The 18,816-nt window shown below is 49.6% G+C and overlaps 7 protein-coding genes across 7 annotated transcripts; 4 read left to right on the top strand and 3 right to left on the bottom strand.

Moving 5' to 3' along the window:
• Positions 1–60: 60 nt before the first annotated feature.
• M438DRAFT_86207 (Piwi-domain-containing protein) lies at positions 61–3,369 on the bottom strand. The gene has a single exon (XM_029910369.1). The coding sequence runs from the start codon at positions 3,008–3,010 to the stop codon at positions 269–271; it is 2,742 nt and encodes a 913-aa protein (XP_029764724.1). The 5' UTR covers positions 3,011–3,369; the 3' UTR covers positions 61–268.
• A 769-nt stretch (positions 3,370–4,138) lies between these two features.
• M438DRAFT_342115 (uncharacterized protein) lies at positions 4,139–5,724 on the top strand. Its single transcript, XM_029904670.1, has 2 exons — positions 4,139–5,600; positions 5,658–5,724. Exons 1-2 carry the CDS (start codon positions 4,222–4,224, stop codon positions 5,713–5,715), a joined length of 1,437 nt encoding a protein of 478 aa, XP_029764723.1. The 5' UTR covers positions 4,139–4,221; the 3' UTR covers positions 5,716–5,724.
• Positions 5,725–6,271: 547 nt separating this feature from the next.
• On the top strand, positions 6,272–7,870 carry M438DRAFT_310922 (amino acid transporter; the record flags this gene model as incomplete). Its single annotated transcript, XM_029902444.1, has 6 exons — positions 6,272–6,377; positions 6,428–6,441; positions 6,492–6,616; positions 6,671–6,703; positions 6,761–7,387; positions 7,442–7,870. The coding sequence occupies exons 1-6, from the start codon at positions 6,337–6,339 to the stop codon at positions 7,868–7,870; spliced, it is 1,269 nt and encodes a 422-aa protein (XP_029764722.1). The 5' UTR covers positions 6,272–6,336.
• A 146-nt stretch (positions 7,871–8,016) lies between these two features.
• On the bottom strand, positions 8,017–9,676 carry M438DRAFT_265697 (cytochrome P450; the record flags this gene model as incomplete). Its single annotated transcript, XM_029900043.1, has 2 exons — positions 8,017–9,210; positions 9,263–9,676. 2 exons carry the CDS (start codon positions 9,674–9,676, stop codon positions 8,017–8,019), a joined length of 1,608 nt encoding a protein of 535 aa, XP_029764721.1.
• Positions 9,677–11,450: 1,774 nt separating this feature from the next.
• Positions 11,451–14,578, top strand: M438DRAFT_266097 (acetyl-CoA synthetase-like protein; the record flags this gene model as incomplete). Its single annotated transcript, XM_029900078.1, has 2 exons — positions 11,451–11,729; positions 11,780–14,578. 2 exons carry the CDS (start codon positions 11,451–11,453, stop codon positions 14,576–14,578), a joined length of 3,078 nt encoding a protein of 1,025 aa, XP_029764720.1.
• Positions 14,579–14,717: 139 nt separating this feature from the next.
• On the bottom strand, positions 14,718–15,937 carry M438DRAFT_331438 (uncharacterized protein; the record flags this gene model as incomplete). The annotated part of the gene is made up of 4 exons (XM_029903407.1): positions 14,718–14,876; positions 14,945–15,099; positions 15,371–15,437; positions 15,515–15,937. 4 exons carry the CDS (start codon positions 15,935–15,937, stop codon positions 14,718–14,720), a joined length of 804 nt encoding a protein of 267 aa, XP_029764719.1.
• Positions 15,938–16,723: 786 nt separating this feature from the next.
• M438DRAFT_361858 (uncharacterized protein) lies at positions 16,724–18,377 on the top strand (the record flags this gene model as incomplete). The annotated part of the gene is made up of 2 exons (XM_029907538.1): positions 16,724–17,152; positions 18,360–18,377. The coding sequence occupies 2 exons, from the start codon at positions 16,724–16,726 to the stop codon at positions 18,375–18,377; spliced, it is 447 nt and encodes a 148-aa protein (XP_029764718.1).
• Positions 18,378–18,816: the final 439 nt, after the last annotated feature.

The raw sequence follows: 18,816 nt of genomic DNA, 5'->3' as shown, positions 1-18,816 counted from the left end.
AAGTGCGCGCAACAGCTTGATGTCAGCTGTAGAGATGCACAGTGATTTGTTGAAACTGACGTGTTGGCCAGACAGAGCTGAAGCTTGAAAGCTTCTCATCGGACATAAGATGGAGTCCATCATGGGTTCAGCTATTTATGAAGGACGAGAACACGCGTTTTGCAATCATCTTGATTGTTGTTTATCTATTTGATGACCTTGTCCATCGATTTCCATGAATTTTCCACTCCGCCGAGCAACGAGCAACCAAAAATCATCCAGTCAATGCTCAAAGGTAGAACATCACGTCATCGAGGTCGCTGTGCCAGGGATTGGCCGAACCATCTGGGATGCCCTTCATCCATATCTTGGTCTTGACGATGTTGAGCACGATCTTCGCCTGCACACGGCGGATCTCCTTCTGTGTCATACCTCGGGTGCGAACATGGAGCATTTTCTCCTTCAAATGCTCCCTAAGGCCAATCTCGGTGTTCTCTTCGCGATATTGTTTGGAGTATCGGACATAGACTGCGTTCAACCAACTACGAGCAAGGTCACACAGTTTGTCTGCGTAGTATGCCGGAGTAGCATATGAGACCGATTTTGTGCTGGTAGCGTAGGTGTATGCCAGTCCAAAGACAATAGACTCAAGATGGAAGGCACTGAGGTTCATCTCGTTCTCGACCACGAAGCAATGACAAGATCTGGCGGTGCCTGCTAGAGCTTTGTGGCACAGTATGTAAAAGTCGTTATCTCCGGGGCAAGTGATAGAGTTGTCGACAACCACACCAGGCCTGAAATTCTCTTGCCTCTGGTCCAGGAATTGCTTGTCGGTCTGAGCCTTCTTGAATAGACGGGTGTTGTGACGCTTGCTGACAATGATGAAGGTGATATTGATCTTCACATCCTTTCCAGCGACCTCTTCACAAGCTTCTACAATTTGAGGGACCTCCTTTGCTTTGACCTGTGCAAATTGCCCTTCACTGACACCATCGCGGAAGAACAAGACGTTGCTGGGAAACTTGTTGTTCTTCAAGCGATACGCCTGCAGCCGCTCGACCATCATGTCTTTAAGCTCAGTCATGATCTCTTGTTTCCCGAGCTGTAATCTTGTACTTCCGGGGTACTGGGAAAACTTTGAGTCGGTGCTTGCAACGACGGCTGCAATCGAGGGGGCAGCATCTACTGCAGTCTGACCAGGGTGAGTAACATCACCACCGACAAGCATCGTGTCGAAAGGGATGTCCAAAGCTACATTTTGGTTCATCCCTTTGTACTGGACGTTGGCCTTCAGAGCGATGTTTGTGGCGAAACTAATGTCAGTGCAAAGTCCATCAGCTCTGATGACCGTGTTAAGGACGCCGGTCTCCTTCTCGAACAACTTGATGTCAGCCCAAGTGGCTGGCTGTAAGCCCGGTCTGTCTAGTATTACGAAGACGTGCTTCGGTGTAGTCGTCTTTGGTCTCAGCCAGGCGCGGAGAGTTGCAGGCTCCAAGTTTGGAAGTGCTTCGACTTTGGTGAGATGGGGCTTGTAGCTAGGTGTGCAAATCTTGGAGATATTGAGAATTAGCTGTTTACACTTCTTGGAGATGCCACCAAAGTCATGCGCGTCTTGGCGAACCAGAAAGACAGCCTGATCAAACGGATGAGAGGACTTGATCTTGATTCCCTTCAGGTTCCATGAACCTGTCATGCAGTCAATCTCCTTGATGCCTCTGGAATGGTACCTGACATCTGGCGGAAAGAGGACTTTGCCGGAGCTGACCACAAGTGGATCATTAGAAATCTGCAGTAGATCGAGCCCTGCGGGAGTGAGAGCTGGTCGATATTTTTGAGTTATTAGTGCTAGGTTCGCGGATGGGGTCTGGCGCGCCGTGTTTATCATGGTACTGATCAGCTGATGGTCCAGTGTGGCACGAAGAATTTGATGAGGCTCAATCCATAGCAAAGCTGCTGGGACCAAAATGGGGTCTTGTCTAGAACCAACCCACAAGGCAACATGGTTGGAGTAGTTCTGGTCCGGAAGACCGAGACGTGCAAGCCCTTGTCTGATCTTTGCAGGGTCCAGCTCTAGTTCGACCACCGACACGACCTTGCCGTAATGCAGAGACTTTTCCCCGGAGATGCGTTCGTTGCGACCGTTATTGCTGAAGTACATGAGATGTAGACGGATGCCCTTCAAGAGGTTGGCCAAGGTGTGACCATCTGACGCGTCAAACCTGGCGAAGTAGGCACCGATGAGGCCAGCAACCGTACCTTCATTGAAAAAGGCCGAGTTTGCGGCATTGACATTGAGTAGTAGTCTGCCACCCAGTGCAGGTCGGACTGACACATAGAAACCACGGCGTAGATGAAGATCACACGATGTGTTGTTGGAGGCAATGGAGGGTATGAGGATAGGAGGAGCGTCTCTTTCGAAGTAGTTGTTTCTTGCGGCGTTGACCCAGGTTTGGGAAGGTCTCTGTTCGCGCACAGGGAACTGCGACACGATGTTGAGGGGTGTCAAGACATCTGTCTGGTCAAAGAATTCGAGGCCTGGCTGCCAGCCTTCAGCGAGCACCGAGGTGTCCTGATCGGGCAAGCGAGTTATGGTGACTGTGACGATGTGTCTGCTGCCGGGTGGCACTGAATCGTAGTACGACGATAGGCTTTCAGGCTGATCAATCACAAGCTGATGATTCGGAAGCGGTTCTGGACTGATGATGAAGCGTTGATAGTCCGTGTAGTAGGGGAAATTACTGTCACAAAGCACTGATGACTCCGATGGCAGGATGTTTGCGATGATCTGCTCCAGAAGCTCGCGATTGGTGATGGTCTTGGGACCTGTCCTCGAGGGAACGGTAGCAGTGATTGCATACCGACACAGGCGGGGTGGGAGCTTTGTAATTTCAAAGAAGTTTGCCTGGAGAACCAGTTCTGTGGTTCGATAGTTGGCGCGCGGATCGTCTCGATTGAGAACTGGGTAGACAACGACAGGCTGCTGCTCGAGCGCTGACGACATGTCGGCCATGCTGTCCAGACCAGACGCCATGATGTTAATGGTTGATGGAAGGAAGAGATTGTGAGAGAGGGCGTTAATATAGGGAAGTAGTATGGCTTCAGAAGCCTCCGGATTGTGACGGCCTGTACGTGTTGTGAGGGAAGCGACGCTCGACAAAGTGAGGCCTCAGATCATTTCTAGCAGGCACCCATGAATGTTTATCGACTTTGGAAGGTGCCTTCACCAGCTTCCGCCTCTCGCGTTCAACGCTTGTCGCGAGACACAGTGTTTTTGATTACCATAGAATCGTCCATTGAGATGGGTACTTTCGCTTGTTCTCACTGGGAAACCGCCTTGGAACCAAAACATTGTGCTTTTTCGTAGCCTTTTTCAGAAGCTCGGAAGAGCCTGGAGCGAGCCGCCCATGCTCTTTTTTGTTTAAAAACCCACACTACACTGTGTATTTGATGGGTCTAAACAGGACCCGTGGCCTTCTTAAGAGATCAACATTGATGTAAATCCTTGTCTATACGGTCTCTCACAGGACCTCAGCTCATTCTCAGTGATACTCTGCATTTTAACATCCGTGATTCCTGACATTGATGGAGAACAGAAGGCTTCGGCTTCGGCTGGTCGTTGACTCTTTGTGATTAAGGAATTTCCAGAGAGTTCTGTCTCCTTAGACCTAAAAGCAGACAAACTTTTGTATGAACACTGATTGTCCTTGAGAAATGGTCATGTAACTATTCGAGTTCTTAATGGACGCTGTTTCAACACATTCTGCTATGCGCTGTCATAGCATAAACGGGAAGTGCTCTAGACAAAACATCAGTGTCATGTCAGTCTCTCTTTGGTGCTCACCACTAGGAACGATAAGCAATTGATGCGAACGGCAGGATGCCTTCACTGCGACGTCAAGCAAACATTGAGGTCATCGGCAATCGCCAGGCAAACAGCTGGGAATATCCTAGCACCGACCCTTTTTTACGTGATGAGCCTGTTGGCAACTGCCATACCCAGTCGAACTGCGATCATTCTAAGCTGGAGGTGTGTACTTGATGAGAAGAAGCTGAATGAAATGTGGATAAAATGAACGGTGGGCCGATCTCACGGACCGATCGTCGGCCCGCAAACCAGAGCGTTTTCCATCGATGACATCTTCCATATTCGTTGTTTTCGAACAACCAAAAAACCAAAAAGATGGAAGCTCTTTTTAAGCGCCATCAGCTGTCTCTTGCATGGTGCATGTGGTACAGATCACCATGACATCCCTATTGTCCGCCCTTTTTGATGCGACACCAAGACCCGGGCTGCAGCCTGTTCCGAACACCAAACCCTTGACTTTCGAAGCTGCAGTGCTACCTCCGATTATTTATTTTCTTGCGCTACTGTTCCTACCGCCGCCACCACCGCAGTCTTTCGATACTCTTGCGGTAAAGCTGCTTCGTAATGCCCTAGCTTTGCTGGCCGGAGTTTTGTTCTTCCGGTTGCCATTAGCTTACTATGTGCCACAGAGCATCGGGCTGAACTATCAGCTGGCTCTTGTTGGTCTTTACGGCGGTTGCAGAGTCCTGGATGCTTTCTTTATCAGTCCGTATGGCTTTGGACACATCCCTCGTCGGGTCCGCTACAAGCACATATCTCGAGCTCATACGCCTATGCCAGTGGAAGCTGACAATGAGCCTCAAGCCAATGCCAAAGGTGGAGCTAAAGCTGGTGATGACGAACAAACCGTTTCGGACACTGTTTCCGATGCTGTTCAACATGCTCGTCGAGGCTCATTGGCAGACTCGTACTTTGTGCTTGAGAAGAAGCTTTCCGATCTCAGCGAAATGAAGCCGGTGTATGAACTGGCGACTAGCGAAGAAGGATGGCCGCACAACTTCTTTGATCGTGCTTCATGGGCTCTCGAGCTCGAAACCAGTATGCGCGGTATTGGCTTCACGTGGACCACAGCCGACGTGCGACATACTCGCAAGACTTGGTTACCGACCGCCAAAAATCGATTACACTCGATTCTCTTCCATGTCGGTCCTGTCCTGGCAGGTTGTTTTGTCATCATAAGGACCACTTATGTGCAATATCTCGAAGGAGCACCGCAGGCTGATTTTGGCGTTCATACCGAGGATCTGTTCGACAGCCGTCTACCGCTGTGGCTTCAGCTTCTGTTGACTGCAGCTCTGGGTGCTTTTCTCATGGCTGCTTTTTCTGTGGCACACTCAATGGCTGCGATTATGCTCAGTCCGCTAGCACCTTCACCACTTGCATTCTTCCCGCCTCTCTACAGCACCCGTATCTGGGATATCAAGTCTGTACGAGGCTTCTGGTCATACGGCTGGCACAGATTGTTTGCAAGATTATTCCTGGTCTATGGCGTTTGGCCTGGAGAATGGCTTGAGAGGAAACTGACAGGCAAGAGAAGCGACGAGCCAGCTGATATTGGCAAAGTGCTCGGAGGCTTCATCTCATCCGCTTTTGTCCATTCTTTCGCAGTCAGATCAGTGCTCGGAGGAGAGTGGAGTCGTGCTTTGGGAGAAGCCAAGTTCTTCGCCGCCAATGGCTTTGCTGTGGTACTCGAGGAAGGCATTCGACGGCAAGTGATGTCGTGGAGGAAGAAGAGAGGCTTGCAATTGGAAATGTGGTATGATTCTTGGATTGGCCGTATCTGGTGGATCGCAGTCCTCTTATTCAGTGGTAGGAACTTCGCACGAGGTTGGGTGAACGCAGGTTTGGTCAGAGAGATGGCTGGCAAGTAGTCAAGTGCTGCATGTCGTTGAATATCAACGTCTCGGAGATCCTTCCGAATGAAGGATAATGATTCATGAATCAGTAACTTTGAGGAAAATTCAATGTCCTGAGATCCTACAATCATCAGTGTCTGTTGTATTGCGATGTAGATCAGAATGCTAGACACCTGCTGATTGTTTGTCTCAGTAATCTAATCACCTTCACACTCATCACTGATAAGTCATCAAGTGTGAAGCAATGTTGGCGTTGCTTTTCCAGGTATCCCCGCAAAGCTTGCATCTCGAGATCGTCCAAAAGGTTAATCAATTGCCAAACACGGCACTATACGTCATATAACAAAGCCTTGTGATGCAACAGCGAGTACCCATGTACTTTCCGACGTGAATAATAATAGTCTGCCTGAACTGCTGTAACTTCTCTTCTATAGATACATCTTTGCAGTTCTTGTTAAACACCGACTTTACTACACAATCATGTCTTTCGAAGACCCTGAGAAGAAAGACAGTTTAGATCATGGCGATGATATCTCCAGACCGGATACTGGAAGGCGAAAGTCATCAATGTCGAGGCGAAAGAACAGTGCTTATGAAGACCCTTTTTCGCGGAAGGAAGATGTGGACGAGGGTGAGATGCAAGACGCAGAAATCGACTATCAGTCTATGGAGTGGTGGTATGTATGATCAAGTCCTCGAGCCATCAGTTTTACTGACCAAGTTTCAGGCAAGCATCGATGAGTATGTGATGTCTCGAAGTCTCTGTTCTTTCTATCTCTAACAACTAGAAGTTATGATCGCTGAGACCATCTCTCTGGGTATCCTCTCGTTGCCTTCGGTGCTCGCAAGAATTGGATTTGTTCCTGGACTCATCTTGATAGTTGGACTTGGTATCATTGCGACATACACTGGCTGGGTAAACTGCCTCAAAAGCATGTAATGATAGATTGAGCTGATATTTATGTTCTAGGTCATTGGCCAATTTCGAATGAAGTATCCTTGGGTGAGCATTTGAGCCAAAATAATAAGCAATCATGACCAAGAAGCTCATATCATCTAGGTCGTATCATTCGCAGATGCTGGAGAGATTCTCTTCAAGCCGCTCAAGATGGGCGCCATCGGTCGAGAGTTCTTCGGCGGAGCACAAACGATCTTCCTGATCTTCACCATGGCCAGTCACATTTTGACATGGACAATCTGCCTCAATACCGTCACCGATAGTGCTACCTGCACCGTAGTCTGGGCTGTCATAGGATTGGTAGTCTTCTTCATCTTCGACCTGCCTAGGACGCTGAAGAATGTTTCATGGATGTCCATCGCATCGTTCATCTCCATTTTCTCGGCGGTCTTGATCAGCATGATTGCCATTGGTATCCAAAAGCCTAGAGGAAACACACCACTGGCTGTGACTACGGTATTGCCATTCACGGACGCTTTCGTTTCTGTCAGCAATATCGTTTTTGCTTACGCGGGTCATTCATGCTTCTTTGGCTTCCTGGCAGAGATGAAAGATCCTTCCAAAGACTGGACAAAGGCTTTAGTGTTCCTACAGATCTGGGACATCAGTCTATATATTGTTGCTGCAACAGTCATCTACGTCTTTGCTGGCCCGGATGTTAAGTCACCTGCCCTCGGTTCGGCAGGTCCGATCGTGAAGAAGGTGGCATGGGGTATTGCAATTCCGACAGTAAGTCAAAGTCACCTCGCACTTGCATCATTCTGCGTGCTGATTTGAAGCAAGATCATCATCGCTGGTATCATCTACGGCCATGTGGCAGCCAAGTATATCTTTGTTCGCTGCTTCCGCGGTACGAAACACATGAATCGACGCACCAAAACCAGCACGATTGCATGGACAGTGATTACCTTGACTATCTGGGTCATTGCCTGGATTATCGCCGAGTCTATTCCCAAATTCAATGACCTGCTTGGTTTGATCAGTGCTCTGTTCGCATCGCACTTCACATATACTCTCAGTGGTGTATTTGGACTCTTCCTCAACCATGGGCACTGGTTCGACAGTCCCAAGCAGATTTCGCTATTCTGCATCAATTGGATCGTCATTGCCATTGGCGCCACAGTATGTGTAGCCGGACTCTACAGCTCGGGTACTGCGATTGCAGCCGATGGAGGAAATGGATCATGGACATGCGCCAGCAATGCTCAGTAATTTTGTTATCGGAAGAAGCGAAACATATCGTATTTGACATTAATTAGGTAGCTATGATTAACATAACAATCCTTTGCCACATGGGTCTTTTCTGGGATATCATCTGTTTGCGTAAATCGTGAATAGAACTTGCAGGCGGCAAGGGCTCAGTGAGAGGCGACATCTTTTGCTTGTCTCATCTTTACCCAGACGCCATCTGCAGGGCAGCAGGTGAGGGTCAGGCGCATCTTGGGCTCCGCATCGAGGGTCGGTCCCGTGGGCTCGATCTTGTCGAAGCGCTGCAGCAGTCTGACCATAACATAACTAGCTTCAGTCAGAGCAAACTGTTGGCCAATGCAGATTCTAGGTCCTCCGTTGAATGGGAGATAGTCCCATCCTGGTCGCTTGGACGTCCATCTCGATGGCTTGAACTCATCTGCGTCTTCGCCCCAGATATCCTTCCGTCTGTGCATGACGTAGACTGAGTAACTAACATCGGTACCCTTGGGGATGAATATGGGCGAGAGTCCATCTGCGCCACCTCCACGGGGAATGGTGGTGTCGACTAGGGCACGGCGGCCATCCATAGGTACAACCGGGTAAACACGTAGAGCCTCGTTCAGGCAGTGCTGAAGGTATTGGCAGTCCTTGAGAGAAGTGAAGCTTATATCCCTGGGATTTTCGTAGTTGCCAAAGTCATGAATGACAATTTCGCGAAGCTTTTCGAACACCTCGGGATTCTTAGCCAAGAGTAAGAGCATCCAGCTGAGAAGGCAAGCAGTAGTGTCTCTGCCAGCAATCAAGATATTGAGGAGCTGCGTGCGCAGCTCGATGGGATCACGTGTCTGAGCAGCAAGCTCTTCGAGGAAGACAAACTTCCTTGTAGGCGACGGCGCTCGCTTCTCTGATGTCTCGGCATTGAGCGCTTTCTCGACATAGTAGTCAGCGAAGTTGTGTACGTCCTTGCAAAGCTTCTTGAACTGCTTGTCATGGGCCATCCAGTAGTAGTTTCCAAAGCGAGCACCTTTGAATAAGTAGCCTTGAGAGCTGTCAATAGCAGTTCCAAAGACTCTCTCGTCTCGCCACGCAGCAGCAGCACCGGCTTCTCCGCCTCTGATAGCTGCCAGTTGTGTATCGATGCTTTCACCGAACAGGAACTCCGTCGAGCTATCGAGGGTGAGGCGGAAGAAGAGGAGCTGTGCATTGGTCTCGTTAACCCAACCATCTGCGTCAACAGGAAGGGCTTGCATCATGTTCTGAACATGGACTTCCTCGAGATCGAGGTCACTGATGTTGTCACGAGCGAACTGTGGACGAAGAAGGGCTCGCGAGTGCTCCCATCTCTTGCCATCTGATGCAAACTGTCATGTTCGTTAGCAAGGGTAAGTTGACCTGAAGATTGTCAACACATACAATGCCATCACCCATCAAGGGACCGAAGTTGCCAATCCTGGCGGACCCTAGTCCGAAGTCCTTGAATTGAGTTGCCAGCAAAGCTTGGATATTCTTGGGATCCGAAGTGAAGTGAGCCTTGTTCCCCAGAATGGACAGACGCATGGTGTGTACAGGTCTGTTCTCCGATTTCGACAAGACCTCCTCCCGCTCACGGAGATAGGCGGGAAAGCGACCTGCTTTTTGAGCCGCCATCATTTGTTTGATCGTCGAGATGCCCAGATTTGTGGCGGGCCATAGTGGTGCTGGCTCGCAATCCAGCTTGCGTGACTTGATAGCATGTTGTCGGCGAATGTACAACAGACTCACACCTTTGTACAGTATCCAGGAAAAAGAGACCCACAAGAGAGCGTAGAATACAGGAATGCTCGCCATCTGAGAAATTGATGGACTGCAGAGTGCGGAGAGGGATCGACAGGTCTCTTAAGAAAGTGTTCAAGACCCTGAACTTGTCCTGCCACCTTCATGGCAAAGAGCTGAAGGCGCTCGGCTCTCGGTAAAACGCAGTTTGGTTCTGCTCGAGTCATCAGACATGTGGATTGAGAGAGAACGGCCGTAAATGCCCGCCAATGAACGCCATGCCATCGATATTTTGAGTTGGCGACGACACCCAACCGTTCCCTTGTTATCTTGGCCCCAGAAACGGCTTGGGGGGGGATCCACCCTAACAACAGGCATGGCTTGCGAGGCTTCGATGATTCATGCCATAGGACATGTTGGCAGGTATGCATATGCAGAAAGGCATAGGCTGTCTTCTGTGAACCGTAATTCGCGCTCAAGCGAAGTATAGTATCTCTGTACTGTCAACCAGGAAGAGAAGAGGTCGGCAAGAATTGATCAGGCGCGTCATTGAGATTATCCAGCTTTTCTTGGCGCTGTGGGGTAAAACGTTAGGTTCCGGACGATCATTGACTTGAAAGAGTTTCTCTTCCTCTTTCTCTTTTTTCTCTTTCGTGAAATGGAAAGAACAACCGACATGTGGTGTAGAATATTGTCCTGCTTTTCGTGCATCTTGACGGAGCTTTTGTAGAGGTATGTTCATGCATCAGGGTATATCGAGAAACGCCTACACGTACGTGGTGAAATTAAGAACACACAATAAAGCTGTGGTGGTGGCTGCGGACAAACGGCGCCCAGTTCGCGGACCATAACAGGCTTCCGCGAGTGGGCCTCGCATCGGTGCGCGAGCGCGCAAGCACGTTTTCGGCGCGCATAGAAATCCATCGTTCTTTTCCTGTTTTCGACAACACACCCATCACACCGACGGCATGGCTGAGATAACGGACGGTTCATCTTTCGGTGACTGTCGCTCCCTGATAATGAGACACTGAATCTGGGGAGCCGTTCGAGCGAGGTCGTCATTCCGGTCTATCCGTGAGCGCACGTCTTACTTCGAAATATGTCGAACTTTGAGCAGGAATTGGTCACACATCCATTCTGATGTGGTTCTCTCCAGGACACGAGAAGCTTTCTGACACATTCGGTCCTGAAGCTTCCGCTGACAAGACTCGAGAGGACGGATGCGGTGCGACGCTGGTGAACTTAATCAAGCTATGTAACACAGCATGAATCCTTCCAAGCAGACGACTTCGAATCCTTCAGCACTCTCATTGGAGCCTGTTTACCACCAGTTTATCATTTGGCACAACACTATAGACGAATGAGTCAGGAGCTGGATACCTTGGTCAACTTTATCCGTGAAAACGGTATGGACATCTCTAGCCTTCCTCATCTAACGACATTGTTGTTGCGCTTGGCCCTGCTTCCACCATGAAGCTCTTGGTTGTACAATGTAGCAAACCAATTCTGGTACTCCGTACGACCGCTCTCGCCATGTGCTGTCCCGTCGTCAGCTTGAGTGGCATGTATATGCCCGTCAAAATCCTGACTCGGGGTCTCTGCAGTGTCTGTAACAAATCGGGTCAGCTATGCGTGGCTTACAACTCCCTGTCCGAGTGTCTCGCTGCGTCGTGGAAGCATGCAAGCCATTCGCTTCTAGGTAACGCACACAAAAGCCCACGGTTGCAAGCATGATCATGTCCACGCTGGTCACTCGAATCCTCCGCTCCGAAGATCACTGTCAATGCATAAAGAGATGCCTGTGGCCCAGTTATGTCTACCAAGTCAAGCAATACGGATAGCTATCATCATGGCTTATCACGGACATCGACTACTTCCAAGTTTCATCGACCAAATTGCATTGGAAACCCCAAAATTGAGTTTTGTCGAAGTGCCCAAGTCTGCCAACATCAGCGAAGGGAGCCGCAAAATCACATATGATGTTCTTGCGAGGGCTGTCGACAAATGCGCTTGGTGGATACAGCAGGAGCTAGGACAAGGCCATGGATTTCCGGCATTGGCTTATGTTGGTCCTCATGACCTCAGGTATCTCTTTCTAGTCTTCGGAGCTTGTAAAGCTGGGTACAAGGTAAGAATTCTGAGCAGTTCTGCTTGATTAATCTGAACATGAAACCGCAGATGTTCTTTGCTTCCCCGCGAAACAGTACGGCTGCCTTGCTCGACTTACTTGCTCAAGTTGGATGCGAGATATTCCTAACGCCTGTTGACGCTCCTGTGTATTCAAACCTGTTGATAAGTGTGCTTGCGGAAAGACCAATGACGACTCTCAGCTTTCCGGATCTTGAGCACTTCTTGGACGTTGGTGACGGTTTGAAGCCGTATCCTTGGAACAGAACCTTTGAGGAAGTCAAACACGATCCGCTAGCCGTCTTCCACACATCCGGAAGCACCGGAGTGCCCAAACTGGTAACCATGAACCACGGCGCAGTAGCTGCTCTGGATGCCTTTAGGAACATTGAGACTCTGACTGGTGAACAAATCCAGACCAACTCTTATCTCGGCAAAAGGACGCTTCTGTTGTTCCCCATGTTTCACGCCTCGGCTCTCAGCACTCTATTCTTGTCCATCTGGAACACCATTCCAACAATCTTACCACCTCCAGTGCCTCTCACTGCGGACCTTGCAAACGACATGCTCGTCAACTGTAGTGTTGAAGTCAGCATCATGCCGCCGTCGATTCTGGCAGACATGGCAGCCAACCAGGAGTATCTCGAAAACCTGTGCAAATGCAGCAGCGTTATGTACGGAGGAGGACCACTGCCCACCGAGGCTGGTCATCGCATCGCTTCAAAGACGTCTCTCATCACTGTCTTCGGGGCTTCTGAGACCGGCTTCTTCCCCGTTGAAGTCATGGAAGGTATGGACTGGCCATATGTCAAGCTTAGTCCTTGTTCTGGCGGCGTTCATCGTCTCTATGCGGATGGTTTGTACGAGTTGGTCGTTGAACGAAATTCTGAACTGGAAGAGTATCAACCTGTCTTCTGGATGTACCCAGACTTGCAGGAATATCATACCAAGGACCTCTTCTCAAAACATCCGACTAAGCCAGGTCTATGGTTATGGCAAGGTCGCATAGACGACATCATTGTTCTTAGCAACGGCGAGAAGTTCAATCCAATCTCGATGGAGGACATGATCATCAACAGTCATCCGGCAGTCGAGTCAGCGATTGTCGCTGGCCAAGGTCGCATGCAATGTGCTCTACTCGTTGAGCTGTCGTCCACCGATTCGAGTGAAGAGGATAGATCCGACAAAGAAGTTGTTGAAGAGCTATGGCCTGCCGTTCAGAAAGCGAACGAGAGTTGTCCCGAGTATGGGCGCTTGATGAAGGACATGGTGATTGTTGCCAAGCAAGGCAAAAGAATGGTTCGAGCCGACAAGGGCACTGTCCAGCGGAAGAGGACACTTGAACGCTTTGCTGCCGAGCTTGATCAGCTTTATCACCTACGTGATGGCCCTGATGCTGCTTACGCCAATTTCTACCGTCCGATGGATCTCAACAGTGTCAAGGAGTCTATCGCACGAATTGTTCGAGGCATTCACAGGTACGAGACAATTCAAACCAACACAAATTTCTTCGAGATTGGACTGGATTCGCTACATGCCATAACGATGGCTCGACACATCAGGACTGCTTTTCTCAACTCATCACCGCCAGTCACAACCAAAGTCGTCTACGATCATCCAAGTATCGACCTCCTTGCGTCTTTTGTTTGCGGGACAGTCAATGGACAAGAAGAATCTATAAAGACCATGCAGAGATTGTACGAACGTTACCTTCCAGCACACGAAGAGACTACGCCTTTCGACAAACCTAAACTAGCCACTGTCCTCCTCGTTGGCTCAACCGGCCATTTTGGCACTCAACTCATGGCTCAGCTCTTACGCAGCAAAGAAGTCGGAACCATCTACTGCTTGAACCGCGATCCGGATGCTAGATCGACGCAGTCTGGTCTCACTCTGCATGGAGACGTCATTTATCCGAAAAACGTCAAGTATCTCTATGCAGATCGCTCGCAGCCACGCTTTGGGTTACCCGAGAAACACTGGTTTCGTTTGCTGAATAATGTCACACATGTCATACACAATGCATGGCCCGTTGACTTTTGCATGCCATTGTCTCACTTCGAGCCTAGCATTCGCATGACTGCAGAGCTGATGCAGCTATGCAAGTCTGGAAATTTTGCGCCAACTTTTGTGTTCATCTCGAGCATCGGCTCTGTCATCGGAAATGACACGCCTCTTGTCACTGAGGAGGTCGTTCATGACTGGCTGGCGGCGGAAAATATGGGCTACACGCAGTCGAAACTTGTGGCGGAGCGTCTCATTGCTACTGCTGCTACAAAGACGGGCGTGAAGAGTGCAATATGTCGCGTTGGTCAGCTCGGCGGCGTCTTAAACCATGAGGTGTGGGGTGATGAGGTACCGCATTGGCCGGAGAAACAATGGCTGCCTGCTATGCTGGCTTCCTCCATTCGACTGGGCGCTGTCCCATCGTCGCTGGCCTCTCTCAACAGAGTTGATTGGCTTCCTGTTGATGTTGCAGCGGCTACTGTCTGCGAATTGATGTTGGCTATCCCTACTACAGCCGATATATGCAATGTGTACAACATTGTCAATCCACAACTGACAACTTGGGATCATCTGTTGTCAGAGTTGAAAGCCTACAAAGATCTGGAGCGAGTCACTCTGGCCGACTGGGTCGTGCTGCTGAAGAAGAACATTGATGGTGGACAAGTTGATGTTCCAGCTGCAAGCTTGGTCGAATTCTTCGAGGGCGCTTGTGAGTCCGAAACTCAGAAGCCTTTGGTTGATTGCTCGAAGAGTATGGCTCTAAGTCCTACTCTGAGAGGTACACAGGCTATCAGTGTTGAGCTCATGGAGTGTTGGATAAGTCAATGGAGTTTCAGTGGTTGAGCATCTCATGTAAGAACTACCTTATTCCTAGAATGCCACATTAGGACCATGTTATGGTATACTGAGCATTTGTTGACCTTTTCCTTTTTTTCTTTTTGGGCTGACCGGTCTTGTAGTTTTTGTAGTATCTGACAGTGCGCTACGGACGAGGGGTGACAATAGGCGACGTGGGACCGGAGATTCCCTTGAAGTACTTGCGGTCCATATGAGGCTCCTCTTCGGTGAAGACCTCATCTTCATTGACCTCTTCTTCGGTGGAGACCTCCTCTTCATTGACCTCGTCTGCGGGCGTGGCTTCCTGGTAATCTTCTTGGCCTCGATAGTGGCATCATCTTCTTCTTCGGGAGTAAACTTCTACTTGTCGACTTTCTTGGACTTGTTGGCGTTGTCCTCCTTCGCATCGAGCCCCTTGCCCTTGTTGACGGCGTCCTCTTCGTCAGTCTCCCCGTCAGAGGGCACGTGGTCCTGGGTTCCACTGGTGGCGACAGTGGGCATATCGGCAATTCTGTCGGTTTCGTCATCTGTCGTTTCGCTTGTGTCAGTCGAGCTTTGTACTTCTTTTACTGCCTCCCGGTGTGCTCAAATTTGTAACATCGACTCTCAAGCCGCAGCAACGCGCATTAATAAGCGCATAAAGATGCACGCTGGTAATGAGCAATAGCACGTCGTCCACAGGAAGCGATACTTGGAGGTCTTCTCTTTGGACCTAGGTCCACTCATAGAAACCATCGTGCATTTCCACAGCAGTAACAGTGACAAACTCAAGCAAACGGGGAGGTGGATTCGACTCACCGTTGATGTTACCGTAAAGAAGCTTTTCGCCCTTCTTCAGCTTGAGCGTGCCAGCCTTTTTCTTGCCCTAAGGTCTGCGAGCTCCTCCATGTCGCGCTCAGCGCGGCGGAGCATTCCTTCTGCCTCCCACAGTAAGCCGTGGACGGCTGCCTTTGCTTCGGGGGTGCTTCCAGGACCAAAAATGTCACGGCCTTTTTGAGCGATGCGAACAGCTTCTTGGGCATGATGAAGGTAGTTGGTCTTCCCACTAGACAGCACGATGTGTGCGCGAGCGCGAATGGCTAGAGGAAGCTCTGCATGCTCGAGCAGTAGATGAGCTATCTCGTGCGCTTCGGTGGCGCTCTGTGCGGTGTTTTCCTCGGCCAGCGCCATCATTTTGTCGTGGAAGGCAGCCATGACTTTCTCGCTGTTCTCGTGGATTGATGTTTCGTGGTTGGTGACATGCTGATGAGTGCCGTGGTTGTGGTCATGCTCATGCTCGCGGGTACCGTGCTGCGGTGCAGGGACATCTTCGGTGGGTACAGCTGCCTGCTGTGCAGGGGATGTGATGTGATCATTCATCTTCATTGTCGGGTAGGTAAAGTTGATTTTCGCTTTCTGTGCAATCACGCTGTGATAGAACAGCAAGAAGAGGAGAAGGTGAAGTTGGCATGAAAAATGATCAGAGTCCGGGGTTGCAAGTGACGAGACAAACGACCTCACTTACGATGTCACAGTTCCGGCACAAGAAGGTTTCTTAATCTTGCCACAACATGAACACCGCGCCTTTCCAAGTTGTTCACTTGTCAGCCGTGTCGCCCCTTCAAGTTGGCATCCGCATTTTGACAATCCTAACGGAAGAATTAAGACTTTTTCAGTGGATTACCGAAGAGGTACCTACACTCTCGACGGCAGCTATTCGATACAGAGCGTATTCAAGCAGAAGGTCGTTTACCACAATTCAACAACTTCCACCGTCATCTGTAGATCTCTTTGCTTCAGATCTTGCCAGCAACAAATTAACGAATGCCATACTTGTCAGGGCTCGCACAGTGGTTCTAGCCAACCACACCCACTACTCATACACACTGCCAGTTTTCACTTTTATCTCATACGGCCCACTGTCACAACGGGACCAGCACTACCGTCTACTCTCTAGAGAGGTCCTCCAACTCGTGAACAACAACTCCATTGTCGCGTTCGTTTTCCTTGGGGTCGCGCTGCCAGCACTATCATCGTCGTACAATAATATTATCTTCCCTTGCTACTTGTCCTCTCAAGTCAAAGCGCCTCCTCACTTTCTGTCGTCATCTTTTCCTGCCTTCCTACATCGCACGCAATAATCGGTGTTCACCAGATTAGGCCCCCTTCACGATGGCTATCGGAGCCCTTGGCTACCCTACAGGCTACGACCAGCCTACGCAAAGCTCCGTGAGCAAGCAAAAGTTCAAGAACAGCCAGAGCCCTCAAGACGACGATTTTGAATCGCCTCCCAAGAAACCACCTACCAAGTCTGCTACACAAGCCCCCGAAAAGCCTCCCAGCAAAGCCGCCCAGAGTACAGCTAAGGACCTTGGTGATCCGGACGAGTCTAGTGAACCAAGGAAGGCTGCGAGGAAGTCCAGAACGAAGAATAACGACAAGAAGCTGTCTGATGAGTCTAAGGGGAAGGAAAAGGAAATATTCATAAAGAAGAAGAAGAAGAAGAGAAAGCCCAAGAAGAAATCGGGTCAGCGGGACGCTCCATCTGATAGCGATGATGAAGATGGCAAATGGGGCGTTGGGCAAGTCAAAGGAGTCTTAGTAATTAAGATTCTCACGCAAAGCCGCTCATGGGGAATATCAAAGAAACAAAGTACAAAAAAAGAATGCTATCAGAGATCTCAGGATGTAGGAATGTTACTTACAAGTTTTTGAGTTGAACCGAAGTTCCCGGGGGTGCCCCCGACAGTTACCCGCTTCAGCGCAGACAATCCTTGTGTTTGCAAGATCTTATCTTCACTTCTACGGTTGTTAGAATTTGGCAAGGAAAGAGAAGCTCGTGTTGGCAAGACTGCTCGATGCAAGTTAGTTCTTATTCTAGACCTTTCGGTCTCGTCGTTGTTGTCTGGTGCGCAACTAGTGAATGGATCCTGCAGTGAATCGAACTCGAGATCTCTAGTAGCGGTCGGCCGTGTAGGTTAAAGTGGATTGTTGGAGGAGTAGCAAGATTAATGGATATGTGATGGTTTAGGCAGGTGCTACCGATCAATCTTCATCTTTGCCCGATCTAGGGTATCTCTTTCTCTAGCTATCTCACTACGATGGCCTTCTTTTTACACCATCCACTTAATATCACGTCTGCGCCTGCGGGAGGTGATTATTCAGGGACTGTAGGACCATAGACTGACAAGAAATGATCCATGGGCCAAGTTGTGATCGCGTGACTGCAAAGCGATGTTAGCACGTCTTCACCACGAGGAAGCCTAAAACCGTTTCACTCCGGCTGTAGCTCTCGACACCCCAAAAGGATATTGCAAGTGATAATACGAAGTCACAATACCCAATCACTTTGCGGGAAAGGACTACCCTCCAATGCTTGAAACAACATAACATTGGAAGTCACGGGCCAAATCAACAACATCGACACTCCTGAATGCCATAGCACCAGATCATGCTAATCATGACTCCGCTCAGGTAACCTCACGGAATCAATCACCATAGCATATCTTTTGTCATTACAAACTACGAGAGTAGAGTAGCTCTTCACAAATCGTTTCAGCTTCCTTCGAATCTAAGACACAAATACAGTCTTCATTCACGATATTCTCAAACAATGGCAGTGAGTACCTCCCGGAAGCCTGGAGATTACGGCACACTGTGACTCCAACAGCGTTTGTTCAAGCAGTAGCACTCTCGAGAGTGAGAAAAAAGGAAGACTGCATTTCTAGCAGCCACGGCAAAAAAGAAACACTATGTGAAGGAATACATCGACTTACGATGATACGTCTGACTAACCATTGACCCTCAGACGACCTGGAAACTCTAGGCGGGTTAACCCAGCTCAAGAAGGAGAGAAGTGCTCGTGTTTGCGAGGTCACACTCTACCAACTCTCGCCAGATCCTCCAGCATGCTCCAGAGTAAGTAGAAACTTGTGTTGGCAAGGACAACTAGTTACCTGGGTCCTCATTCGAGAACGTGAGGCGCGGGGTTTTTGAGGCCACCGCGATTGGGCCTTGAGGTTTGACCCTGCAAGGTGAAAATCGAACTGGTGAGGAACCTGGGATGGAATGTTAGCGGGACTGGTGAAGGGGGTGGTTCGAATGCGAGATCTCTGGTAGCGAGTTGCCGTTCGGCTAAAGGGACTGTTTTGGAGAATTGCTGGATTGGTTGATGTATGTAGCCATAGGAAAGTGATGGGAGGCGTGGCGTTTGCTTGAGACAAACGAGGGGGCCAAGTCAGCTGACCGGGTAGCAAACAATTCTT

Source organism: Aureobasidium pullulans (assembly GCF_000721785.1).
Source record: "Aureobasidium pullulans EXF-150 unplaced genomic scaffold scaffold_2, whole genome shotgun sequence".
NCBI lineage: Eukaryota > Fungi > Ascomycota > Dothideomycetes > Dothideales > Saccotheciaceae > Aureobasidium > Aureobasidium pullulans.
This window is presented reverse-complemented; position numbering and strand designations above follow the sequence as displayed.

Excerpts from the sequence above, each read along its gene's own strand:
- M438DRAFT_86207 (XM_029910369.1), bottom strand. The coding sequence starts at position 3,010 with ATGGCGTCTGGTCTGGACAGCATGGCCGACATGTCGTCAGCGCTCGAG.
- M438DRAFT_342115 (XM_029904670.1), top strand. The coding sequence starts at position 4,222 with ATGACATCCCTATTGTCCGCCCTTTTTGATGCGACACCAAGACCCGGG. Across the intron at positions 5,601-5,657 it reads GGCTTGCAATTGGAAATGTG|GAACTTCGCACGAGGTTGGG; the intron begins GTATGATTCTTG and ends ATTCAGTGGTAG.